At 42.1% G+C, this 12,742-nt stretch overlaps 1 protein-coding gene across 3 annotated transcripts in view; it reads left to right on the top strand.

Moving 5' to 3' along the window:
- Positions 1–12,742, top strand: part of Ss18 (SS18 subunit of BAF chromatin remodeling complex) — a 61,728-nt gene that overhangs the window by 39,098 nt on the left and 9,888 nt on the right. For 2 of the 3 annotated variants that reach the window (XM_051163079.1, XM_051163078.1), the window contains exons 6-7: positions 9,222–9,389; positions 10,017–10,121. In XM_051163079.1, the coding sequence (XP_051019036.1) occupies positions 9,222–9,389; positions 10,017–10,121 (273 nt within the window). The remainder of the gene's footprint in view (positions 1–9,221; positions 9,390–10,016; positions 10,122–12,742) is intronic. The other variant, XM_051163080.1, reaches the window with a different exon arrangement.

Genomic DNA, 12,742 nt, shown 5'->3' with positions numbered 1-12,742 from the left:
TGGGGCCTCTTGGATGAAAAGCTGATCTAGCAAATGAAAGTTTCACTAAACTTTTTGTGTTTGTTTCATCACAAAACCTTTTTAAAGATAGTTTTTGTAAAAGTAAGCTATATATTTTTTTCTGCTTAGATTTAAAAAATAGCAGAGATTAGAAGACACTACTCTGCAAATAATCCTTGGAAATTCTAAAAATGAAAAGGAACTTTTTAAAATTTTCATCTCTTAAAAATTTCTCATAGGACCCAGAGTCCTTGGTACTGCCCTGCCCCCAAGTCTCAAATTTAATAAGGGTTGATTTTTTGTTTTTGTTCTGTTTGCATTAAGAAATGGCAAAAATTATTAGACAGGCTCCATATTTTCATGTTTATCTTTGTGTCAAGAAACACTAATGTTTAAAAGTACTTTCTGTTGTTCTCTGCGGTGGGTTATTGTTTTGTTTTGAAGATTCATTTAATGTGTGTGAACATTTGCCTTCGTGGATACGTGTGCCTACCACCTTCGGAGGTCAGAAGGGGGCATCCCTGGAACTGGAAACAATGAATGACCGTTGTGAGTTGCCATGTGGATGCTGGGAACCAAACCCAGGTCCTCCGGGAAAACAAGTGTTCTTAACCACTGAGCCGCCTCAGCCCGTCTGTGTTCGTTTTGAGATAGGGTTTCACTGTGTCATCCCGGCTAGCCTTAAACCTCAAACTCTCCTTCCTCAACCTGGTAAATTCGGGGGTCACAATCCTGTGTTACCATTTTTTATTAATGGGGTTTTTGAGTTACAGTGAATTAGTGAAATTGTAAGGTCACACTTGTTTAGGGGTCAGGAACATAGGTCTCTGGTAGGAAGAGTGCTCTGTACACGCAGCACTGTGTGGGTTTGAGAAAAGGAAGGATAAAGGTTTTGCCGAGTGACTGATCGCAGTGGAAAAAATAACAACTCAAAGAGTTGTGCTGCCAAAAAGGAGTAATGGAGTGGTAACAGACGAATGCAGTGTGTCACTTCCTAATGTATGTGTTATTAATGTTTAGTGGTATTTTACAAGCTGACTGTTTATGTTGCAGTTTTCTCTTTTGTTTCTTTTGCTGGGGCTGTGCCCATGAGTGCATACAAGTATTCTTCCAGCAAGCCACACCCCATACCCTACCACCCCACCCCACCCCAGGATGGCAGTAGTTTTCTAAACAAAAACACTGCAAGAAAGAGTCTACATGCATTCATTCTAGCAACTTTTATGCTAATTTCCCCAGTCCCTTTGTAAACTGCTACAAGAATTCTGCTGCCCCCACATCTCTCTCTACTTTGAATATAAGATTATAGGGAAAAAATTAACTTCCAGAATATTTTTTGTAATTTTACTGGTTCATATGAAATACATTTAATGTGTAAATATTTTATTCATCTCTCAGGTTGTTTGAGGAATAGAGAACTAGTCTGTTAACCTAGTCCACTGGTGCTGACGCGCTTAGGTAACACAGCAGAGCGAGTGGCAGAACTGTGGAAGTCCTTTGGACTTTTAATTCTTTAAAAAAATTTGAGGTGAAGCCGGGCGGTGGGGACACATGCTTTTGATCCCAGCACTTGGGAGGAAGAAGCAGGTGGATCGCTGTGAGCTTGAGCCTAGCCTGGTCTACAAAGCGAGTCCAGGACAGCCAAGGCTACACAGAGAAACCCTGTCTTGAAACCCCCCCCCCCCCCCAAAAAAAATTTTTTTTTTTTTGAAAGGAACTTTCTAGGTGAGTCCAGAAGGTACTGGGCTCATATGGTATTGTCATATATGTGTCTCATTACACTTGTTCTAACTGGTCCACCTGCTGGGCTGCCCTCCCTGTGCCCAGACTGTCAGCGCTTCCTTCTGCTTCCCGAAGGATCTCTAGCTCCCTCTCATGGTCCCTTTCTACTTGATCCTCAGGAAGAAATGCTGTCTTTAGCTTTTTAATAGTTTGTGAAAAGTTTAAATTGATGCAAAAGTTAAAGTAGCAAACTCCTAAGAACTTGTTACAATACATCATTTTAAAGAGCTCCACAAAGCTGGGTGCCAGTGTAGCTGCACAGGCTGAGCAGGCTTGCTAGAGCCTAGGAGTATGAGCCAGCCAAGCAATGTAGCAGGACTCCAATAAAGTCAGCTCTGTTATATTTACTAATTATTTTAGTAAGTTTGTAGTTATTAAAGTGAGTACTGGCTTTCGAAAGTGTTAAAACAACTCATGTGATAGTATTGTAATTAGTATCAACTCTCAGTTCGTTTGAGTTTTACACATACAGAAATTGAGAAAAATAAAGTGTTGGGGTTTTCGTTTTCTTTTTTTTTTTTCTTCGAGACAGGGGTTTTTCTGTGTAGCTGTGGCTGTCCTAGACTTACTTTGTAGACCAGGCTAACCTGGAAGATCCACCTGCTGGAATTACAGCAGGCACCTGTGGCACACCATAGTCTAAATGTAGCAGACAGCCCAGTGTCTACTTCCCCACACTACTGGTGTCAGGCTTGTCCAGATGAGGTTCTTCAGTCGCCACTTGGAGCCTTCCCTGGGAGAGCAAAAGCTGCATGGACAGGCGGCACTAACTGGGAAGGGAAAGAGGCAGGGAGTGGCTCTGCTCACGTCCTGACTCTCACCACAGAGAGCACTGCCTGGGGTCATGCATATCTGTTTCTTTGATGACTAGGAGTTGGAACTAAATGTCATGTCATAATCTGGAAAGATGTTTAATAAAGCAAAAATAAGCCAAATTAGAACAGAAAAGCCTTCTGGAAATGGCCCACAATTACGTTTGCTAGAAGCAGTATATTACTCATTCACAAACACTGATTGCAGCTTTTCTAATTTAATAGAATTTTGTTAATTAAATGTCAGGTATAAAGAGTTTCACAAATTGTTGTTTTGTGTTTAAAATGTGGCTCACAAGTTCTATGTACTAATTCTTTGGACTCAAATTCAAGCCTTGACCCTGGGCCTTTCTTTGCTAAATCAATTAAAAGTCTTAAAGATTGAGTGAAGTGGGCCAGTGTGATTGCTTGGTGGCTAGGAATGCTTGCTACACACACCTGAGATCCTGAGTGGGCATCCTCGGTGCTTGTGGTGGAAGGGGAGAGCTGACTTCTGGCAGTTGTCCTCTGGAAGGCCCAGGGCTTAAGACCACTTGCTGCTCTTGCAGAAGACCTGGGTTCAATTCCCAGCAACCATCCACAATTCCGGTTCCAGGGAGTCTGATGCACATGCGCAGGCAAAATGCAAGCAAAATAAAATAAAGAAAACTTGTCTTCTGACCTGCCCACCTTACTCATTATCACTACCACTGTTCATGATGACGATAAAAGATTAAGGGAAGTGATTCCTGTAAAAGTTCTGATTCAGTAAGCATTTGCATAATTTATATGAAACCACTCGGTCAGAGATTTTCAACGGTTTTCTTTTTAGATGAACATAAGAAGTTGACATTGATTTTTCAGTTGTCTTACTGCGGCCCTACCATCTTAGTTTATTCCTGCTCACTAAGTCTCTCCCCACTTCCTAGAGGAGAGCAAGTAAGTCTGAGGGTTTTTTTCCAACCCCCTTTAGGTTTTGTGACTTTTGGAAGAACCCGTGGAACTCAACTGAATGCCATTCTTCATGTAGATATGTTAGATTATTGTCCCCAAGGCACAGGTTCACATCAAGAAGAGGAAGAAGCGCAAAGCCAGCATTCAGAGGGGGACTGGGGGTGCTGTCCCTGGTGCCTTCCTGTGAGCATCAGGAGAGGGGGACTGGGGGTGCTGTCCCTGGTGCCTTCCTGTGAGCATCAGGAGGCATCGCTCACCTGGCAGGGGAATGAGAAACCACACACATAGCTCACCAGTCAGTTGTTGCCTTGGGCTCCTTAGATAGATCTGATGAAACGATTGCCAGCGTGATTAACCTACTCTCTGTGACTCCGGCTTCATGGCTCCAGACGCAACCCAAGTTCAGGAACTGTAGGACCGCCAATTTAGAAATTAAAATGATTTTACTATTTGGGCACTGTTTCCAATACCGGCCTCACTGCTCTGAAATTTTCGGTGGTGGTCACAAATAATAATTCATTCACTAAATTTCAAGAATAGAAAATGAGCAAACGAAAGAGTTATTTGGAGCATTTCATGGGACTGTCTTGTTGGTAACTAGTGTTTTCTGGAACTGAGTCATGTCATCCTTGTCCCTCCTCCACATCATGACTGAAGTCTTACGACGACTGCTGGCCCCGTGGGTGCAGTGAGGAAGGGCTTGAAGTGTATTGCAGTTTTCTCTTGTAGTCCAGACCATATATTTTGTTGTAACACACCAGTTTCTGTTTAATAAGAAAACTCTGGAAGATGAAAGAAGCACACACGTGAAGAAGGAATCCCTTCCAGACTTGACATTTGTTTTAAACTGTTTCATACACGTGGCCTATCGGTACAGCATATGACTGACTCGCTGTTCATAGAGAGCTCAGTAGTTTTCATTGCACAATTGTTTATTTTTTTCTCTATAGTCATGTTTGTGACAGTTAGATGCTGTGTTTTGCTTTGGTCACACTAGGTCATGTGGCTGACTGGCTGGCGAGTTAGCTAGATTTCCTTCGGCCATAACCAACATCCTTTTCTGTGGTATTGTCATCGCTCAGCTGTTATTTTTTGAAATTGTAAAATAATTATATATTTCCCCTTCACTCTACTCCCGCCAAGCCCTCCCACCCCCCACCCCCCCACTCCTTACTTTGTAGCCCAGGCTGTGGCTCCACCTTGTTAGGTAGCTGACCATGACCTTCGAGTCTTGATCCTTCCGCCTACACTGCCTCCATGCGGGCGGGGATTACAGGCATGTACCATCACGCCTGGTTTACGTACCGCTGGGGGTCCATCCTGGTGCTCTGTGAATGCTAGGCAAGGAGTACCAGTCCAAGCTGTGTATTCCGCTGTGGCCCATCCTCATGGCTGTCTACTCAGGTAGACAGGGCTGTTTCACAGCAGATTGTCACATGTCACACACATTCAGAGTTTCTGAAATCCAGTCAACAGCAGATGTTTACCAATGAATGTCTTTATGAGTCACTGTGGAGTCCAGTACAAACTATAAGTAATTTTTTGAGGGGTTGCTAACTAAAATATACCCTACCTAGCTTTGTTGCTAGATTTATTTATTTTTTATTTATTAGTTTCTTACTATTATTTTTTCATTTATTTATTGGTATTTTGAGGCAGGGTTTGTCTCTGTAGCCTTGGCTGTCCTGAAGTCCTTTTGTAGACCAGGCTGGCCTTGAACTCACAAAGATGATCCGCCTACCTCTGCCTCCTGAGTGCTGGCATTAAAGGCGTGTTCCACCACGCCTGGCTGTTGCTGGATTTATTAATCCACAACACATCAATTTTTCTTCAGACATCAGGAAGCAAAATCCATAATTTAGTTCGTAGACTAGTTTGTGAGGATGCCTGCAATGCCCACAAGAAAACCAGATTTTCTTACCTTGTTGCTATTGATGATTTTGAGAATGTAGCTAATTACTTGGTTGAGGGGGCACTATACCCCCAACTTTTTACATCTGTCTGTCACCCTGGCTCCTAGCCTGGGGCCTGGTACATAATAAGAAGCACATAAATTTGCTTCTTGACAAAATTCTAAGGGTTCCAGTAATATAAAATGTAGCAATTTTGGACTGCTTTCCATGTGTTTAATATAGAATTGCTATGTAGACTGTGCAGTAGGTTGTAAAATTCAAGATGGAATAGTGTGGAAATGGTGACTATTTCTTTTATGTCCTTCACAAAATACATGATAAAATGTAGCCTAGGTTAATAAGGTATGACACTTTTTTGTGTATGTATTATTGTAATATGCCTAATATCAAAATAATTCATGTAAAAAGAAGGAATAATAATAATGCCTGATGTTGTTATTTGCAGAAATGATTATCTAGGGACAGGCGTGGTGGCGCACACCTTTAGTCCCCGCACTCGGGAGGCAGAGGCAGGTGGATCTTTGAGAGTTTGAGGTCAGCCTGGTCTACAAAATGAGTCCAGGACAGCCAAGGCTACACAGAGAAACCCTGTCTCGAAAAACCAAAACAACAAAAAAAAGAAATGATTATCTGTAATAGATTCATTTGCAAGTGTACTTTCATCTGTAGTGTATACATTCTTAGCCTTTGTCATTTAGCTGTTTTGTTTCTATTAGTGTGTTAAGGGAAACAGTGTGTGTCCTAGACAGAATTGAGGTGCTGAGCTCATCTCCTGGACAGGCCTTCAAGGGTGGTACAGATCCCCCCAGTCTGTGTAGTGCCATCCTGTCCGGTCTGCTCTGCCTTTAGATTGATCCTGAGTGGTGTCGGGATCCTGGAGAGGAGTGACAGCATAAAAGGGAGGTGATTGGGGTCTTTGGGGTTGGAGCTCGGATGGCCTGGTCTTGCCTGGCTGTGGCTTGTGCTGGTGTTTTATTTCTCCTGGAAGAGCTTTCGAATGAGACAGAATTTTGCTGTTGTGGATTTTTGTGGGGCCTCCTTCCCTAGCTATTACTGTTTCATTTTTGGCTGCAGTATACAGATATGGTCTAACACAGTGACTTCTAAGCAAGGCGTTCTTTAAAAATAAGACAAAGCTTTCATTTCTTGAAATAATACAAATGTTCAGTCAGGTTGACAATACAATTATTATATTTACATTATAAATACCTTATCATATAGGAAATAAAAGTTTGAAGTGTGTGAGTAGAGGGATAACTCAGTGCTTAAGAACACTTGCTCTTCTAGAGGACCCTGGTTTGATTCCTTGCAGCCATATAGCAGTTCACAGCTGTTGGTAACTCCAAAGCCCTCCTTGGACTCTAGGCATGTATGTGGCATACGGACATGTGCAGGCACAAATTTTTAAAAATTGTGGTAAATTCAGTGAAGCTCATGAGTACTTTGGAGCTTCCTATGGCAGTGTTTGCTCTGGGTCTGTGAACGTTGACAAGTGAGAAGGAGGACAGAAGGAGGTGTGCACTTTGAATTTGAGACTGATCTGCTCGCTCTGGGCCTCAGCTGTCTGACTTATTTATTTATTGCATAGTGCTTTGCCTGTATGTAGAGGACATCAGATCACATTATAGATGGTTGAGTCACCATATCATATCATTGCTGGGAATCGAACTCAGGACCTCTGGAAGAAGAGTCAGTGCTCTTAACCTCTGAGCCATCTCTCCAGCCTCCAGCTGTCTCATCTTGGCCTCTGGATTCCTTGGCTGTCAGAGCGCAGGGCAAATGCCTGTGAAATGCCTTGAGTGGCACCTGCTGGGTGCGCAGTGCTTGCTTCCTCACCACTCTTATGAGCCAGCTTGTCCCTACTGTGGCAGTATTTCCATGCTTAGGGGCCTCAGAGTAAACTTGCAAAGCTCATATTTACGATAATAAAAATTGGAGAGAAGAGACAAGAATTAGAAAAAAAAGCAGGACAAAGGTAGTTATGAAGAAAACAGCTCTGAGAAAGTATTTCTTCTTTTTAATCATTTTTATTTTTTGAAGTTATTACTCATATTCTTCTTTCTTTAGATGAAGCAGTTGGTCACATTGCCAAGGAGGTAAAGTTTTGGTGTCACATTGTCAATGAAAATGTACAGGAACGGGCTTGTTTGGTTTGTAGATGTTTGTTTAAATTACTAATGAGCCTTTGACTCACCTGAGTCACTATTGCCTGCAGAACTTTCCCAGGTTCTCTGGTCTTTGCCTTTTGTACTTTCTTATGTCACTCCCAAGTTAGTTAAAGGGAGCCCTATGTAAGTGGGATACTGCAAGATCTCCCTCCCCTTTCCCTCCCCCTCCCCCTTTCCCCCCCCCTCCCTCCCCCTCCCCCTTCCCCCCCCCCCCCCCCCCAAGCTGGTGAGAGTGGTCAGTAGAATGAGGAGCTCTGTTGTGCCATTACCCAGCAGCCCTCTAAGGGACAGTTTATACTGCGAGGTGGCAGCCTGAGACCCAATCTGCTGGTCATGTGACAGCTCTTCACTGTTGCCTGTGCTGCAGCAGTGGTACTTTGCTCCCCTGGATTCTTACCTGTAGATTGTGTGGCTCTATTTTCTGAGCCCGTGTCATTTTACAGTGCGTTTCCTGGTCATTTTTTTGAGGGGGGCGCAGCAGGTAAGAGGGTTTGGTTATTAAGAAGCACTGCAGTCTGGACCATGGCAGCTCACATATCTATACCTCCAGTTCTAGGGGACCCAGCGCCCTCTTTTACCTCTGTGGGCATACATGCAGGCAAAGCACCCATACACACAAAATTTAACTTTTAAGATTTATTTATTAGTTTGTATACAGTGCTCTGCCTGCCAGAAGAGGGCATCAAACCATGTGAGCCACCATGTGGTTGCCGGGAATTGAACTCAGGACCTCTGGAAGAGCAGTCAGTGCCCTTAACCTCTGAGCCATCTTCCTAGCCCCCAAATTTAATTTTTTTTTTTTTTTTTTTTTTTTTTTTTAAAGAACTGTAGTTCTTTTATTTCAAGTTTATAAAGCTTGGGAAAGAGGAAAAAAAAATTTTTTTTGAAAATTTGTCCTGATATTGGAGTTTATAAAACCCAAGTGTTCTGTTTGTCAAGTGTGTGTATAGCTTTCTGCTTAGCACTGTTGAGTAAATGTCTACTAAAAAGAAAAAGAGAAGGGCCAGAGAGACATGGCTCGGGGGTTACAGTGCTTGCTGCTCCTCCAGAGGACATAAGCAATGACGCTGGGCAGCTCCCACACCTCTGTAACGCCTGCTCTGGGGACTCAGATGCCCCCTAGCCTCACTGGACTCCTGCATGCATGTGCCGTGCATAAATCATGCAAGCTTACATACATATGAATAAAGAAATCTTTAGCTCCCAGCTGCAGGAAATCCTGAAATTTGGGTCTTTTATTGGGTTTGGTATGGAACACTTAGTTTATTTTTCATAGCTTTTCTCATACAACAGTAGGAGGTTTTATTCTAGAGAGATGATACAGTATAGGAAATGCATATGGTTAGGAAGAGGTTTCCATTTTGATTTTTAAACATGGCTGGAGCACTCTTCGGGGGGACCTGAGGGCAACTCCCAGGGCTTGGGTTGTTTTCCTTCCTTGCAGATGAGTTTGGGCTTGTGAGCTAGTGCACAGAGTCATTCATCCTTGACGTCATTGCTCCTTGTCTGGTTGCACATTTCATGTATTTTGTTGTAAGAAATTCTTATATTTATCTTGAGATGATGAAATGTTGTGCTGGAATACTGTGTGATGATGTTTTACGTGTCCTCAGGTCCCATGATGCACCAGCAACCTCCTTCTCAGCAGTACAGCATGCCACCTGGAGGTGGGCAGCATTACCAAGGACAGCAGCCCCCCATGGGGATGATGGGACAAGTTAACCAAGGCAACCACATGATGGGCCAGAGGCAGATGCCTCCCTACAGGCCTCCGCAGCAGGGTGAGAGGCCATTTGGAAAATTCCTTGCTTAATGTAAATAACAATAACTAAAAGGCTTTAAATTTTAATGAGCTTTTTAATCTAGGTAAACCCAGGCCTTTTTGTTGGACTCCCCTAATATCCCCAAAGGTAGCAGGGTTTAGGGTACAGAGGGTCATGAGGTGCACAGGAGCCTCCCAGGACATAGCTTTTGTCTGTTACTTTCTAGGAAAATACTACGTCATGAAAGTTTTTTTAATCAAAATTTACAACAGAAAGTGCTTCCCTCTCTTAGAAACTACTAAATATATGACCAGGAACAAGGCCAGTGTTACTTGAGAGTATTCTGACACTAAAGTAAAGTCAGTTTCCACCAGCTTCAGCCTCTTCTTAAGGGGTTGTTTCGCTGAGTTTGTATTGTTTGATATTATGTGTGTGGTCTTATATTAATTTTATAAATGTGACTGTGGACCTGCTGTGTGCGTATGTTAGTATGTATGGAAATAATTAAAAGTGTCAGAAGTGCCACAGCATTGGAGGGGCATCTACAGCTGAGAACCAGGTCTCTTGTAACGTCAGATTAGCAAGAACGCCTTTGATGACATAGAGAACACATGATTTACGTCTTGACTGGTTGTGGTTTTTCAGGCCCACCACAGCAGTACTCAGGCCAGGAAGACTATTTTGGGGACCAATACAGTCATGGTGGACAAGGTCCTCCAGAAGGCATGAACCAGCAATATTACCCTGATGGTAATCTCTCCTAATGTTACCCTTCCCATCCCTCTCCCTGCCCAGTATTAATGTAGAAAGTGTTTCACGGCTTTTTAATGAAGGATGAAGGAATTGCCAGCTCGTTTTTTCATTTAGAACTGTGTGGGTGTTGTTACAGTACCAGCAGTAAGCACTGGTGTGTAATTACGTCAGGGTTCATTTGTGAGCCACTGCTAGCACCACAGGAGTGGCACTCGTCACAATGTTCTTCTCTCATGGGAAAGAGAATCCTTCTATATTTAGGATTGTTCATTTGAACACAAAACAAATGGTACTGATTCCTCCCTCCCTCCCTTCCTTCCTTCCTGTATCTTTATACAAATTTTTTTTTAAAATAAAGATTTGTTTATTTATTATGTATACAATGCTCTGCCTGCATTAGGCCTGCAGGCCAGAAGAGGGCACCAGATCTCATTATAGATGGTTGTGAGCCACCATGTGGTTGCTGGGAATTGAACTCAGGACCTCTGCAAGAGCACACAGTTCCCTTAACCCCTGAGCAATCTTTCCGGCCCTTTTTGAATTTTTGGTTTTTTGAGACAGGGTTTCTCTGTGTAACCTTGGCTGTCCTGGACTCCCTTTGTAGACCAGGCTGGCCTCGAACTCACAGAGATCTGGCTGCCTCTGTCTCCCCTGCCTCTGCCTCCCCTGCCTGTGCTGAGATTAAAGGCGTGCACCACCACACCCTGCTTCTTTGCAGAGATTTAATTTACATGCTATAGAGTTAACTCATTGATTTGCTCTCACACGTTCTATATAAAGAATATGGCTCTGTAGAAAGAACTACAGAGCATAGTTCCCAAGTATTTTTCATTTTCTCTATGTCACGCTCTTGTGAAAGAGCTGTGGCTTATATGCTTGCTTTTGAGAAAAGCTGTGTCCACAGTATAGCAATAGCTAGGCGCTGAATAGTACTGAGGAAGCAAGGCATTTCCACTTGTAGTTTAGTGGCTCCCCACCTCCTTTAAAAGGGAAGGCGAGTTGTGAGATGCTGACTCTGCTTACTAAGCAAGCACATATGATGGCACTCCAGGCACACAAGCCGATTTTTACTACATGTTCTAAAAATCTTTTTTGTTTGAAAATTTAGTATTTTTATGTTGAACAAAAATTATCTAAAATATATATAACTGGTAAAGTAATAGTTAATAGTAATAGGTAAAAAGTAATATTACGTAGTGATTTGTCTTATAATGAAATGGTTTGCCAAAATACTTGTCCATATAGTAAACTCTTTCATTATTTTTAATGTAAATTGTATGGCAAAGAAAGTTCAGGCTAAAGTATTAGGACTCCTTGGCTAGAACTTTATGGTGTGCTGCAAAAAGCATTTCATCTGCCTCTCTTCATCCATGAAACCATAAAGGTGGATCTGAGTAGACACCGACTGTCACCACAGAGGCCCTGATGGGGACAGAGAGGACAGGCTGCCGTGGTGCTTTATACACAGTGCACGTTATTAATGATGACAGCATACCTAGGTAGCTCCAGTTAGAAGGGTGTATTTTTTACCTCAGATTTTCTTGCCATAAATATTCAGAATGTTGGGGTTTTTTTTCCTTCCCTTATTTCTATGTAGATATATTAAGTATTTTTTAAATTTAGAAACTTTAATAAGATTATAGTGTGTTTACAGAAAAAATTTAAAGGTGATGTCTGAGAATAAATGATCTCTAAAGTTTTTATAGTACAGCTTAAGCAATTATATTGAACTCAATTTTTGGTCCTGGGTATTTGATAAAATGTGAAAATTTTGTCTTATTTTAAACGTTTCTATTCAAAATAGACATGTTATCTTTATAAATATTAAACTTAAAGTTACTATAATTACTTGTGCTAGAATGTTCTCAATTTAAGTGGTATCATGTTTTCACAAGTCTTGACATGTGTAGCATGTTCTGTTTATATCAACAATTATATTTCCTTAGGCAAAATAGAGCCTCTTCTCGTGTCCCGATAATGATGCCCATGAACACAGGATGACTAGCTGGCCGAGTTGTCTATAAAGGGCCAGGCAGTGAGTGCTTTGTGGGCCACGTGGTCGAGCTCTCACAGTAAACCCTAATGACATCAAGAGAGCATCTGCAGACACTGCTTAAGTAAATGGGCTTGATTGGATCCCAGTAGAACTTCTGTCTCCAGCAGGGCACTGGCTGCAGGATGCTGGCTGGTCACGTCTTGTCAGCTCTTAAAGTGGCTTGGGGGCTTCCATCGTGTAGTGAGTGTAGTCCTTCATCCTAATTAGGCATCCTCAGAACATTAGTACCATGTTTTAGCAACTTAGTTCCTACATTTTTTAAAGTGAAACTTTAGAAGATGAGAAAATAGTGAAAGTTACTGTGTCATAAAACTAAAGGTGTCCTCCAACTCAGAAAATAGGAATTGTATGAACTTTTCTGTACAGTATACTTTAGAAATGCTCCTAAAGATGTTTAAAATGACAGCATTAAGAGATACATCTTTACTTGAGCTATACAGGTGTGTCTATAAGTTCAAGGCTACGTTAGTATACATAGTGAATTCCAAAAGAGCCAGGGTGAGAGACCCTATCTTAAACAAAAATAAAAACAAAAAACCCCTGAAAACACCTTGAAACACTT

The sequence above is a fragment of the Acomys russatus genome, chromosome 20, assembly GCF_903995435.1.
Source record: "Acomys russatus chromosome 20, mAcoRus1.1, whole genome shotgun sequence".
In the NCBI taxonomy this organism is placed as follows: domain Eukaryota; kingdom Metazoa; phylum Chordata; class Mammalia; order Rodentia; family Muridae; genus Acomys; species Acomys russatus.
The sequence above is the reverse complement of the archived record's forward strand: the minus strand, read 5'-3'. Positions and strand labels throughout refer to the sequence as shown.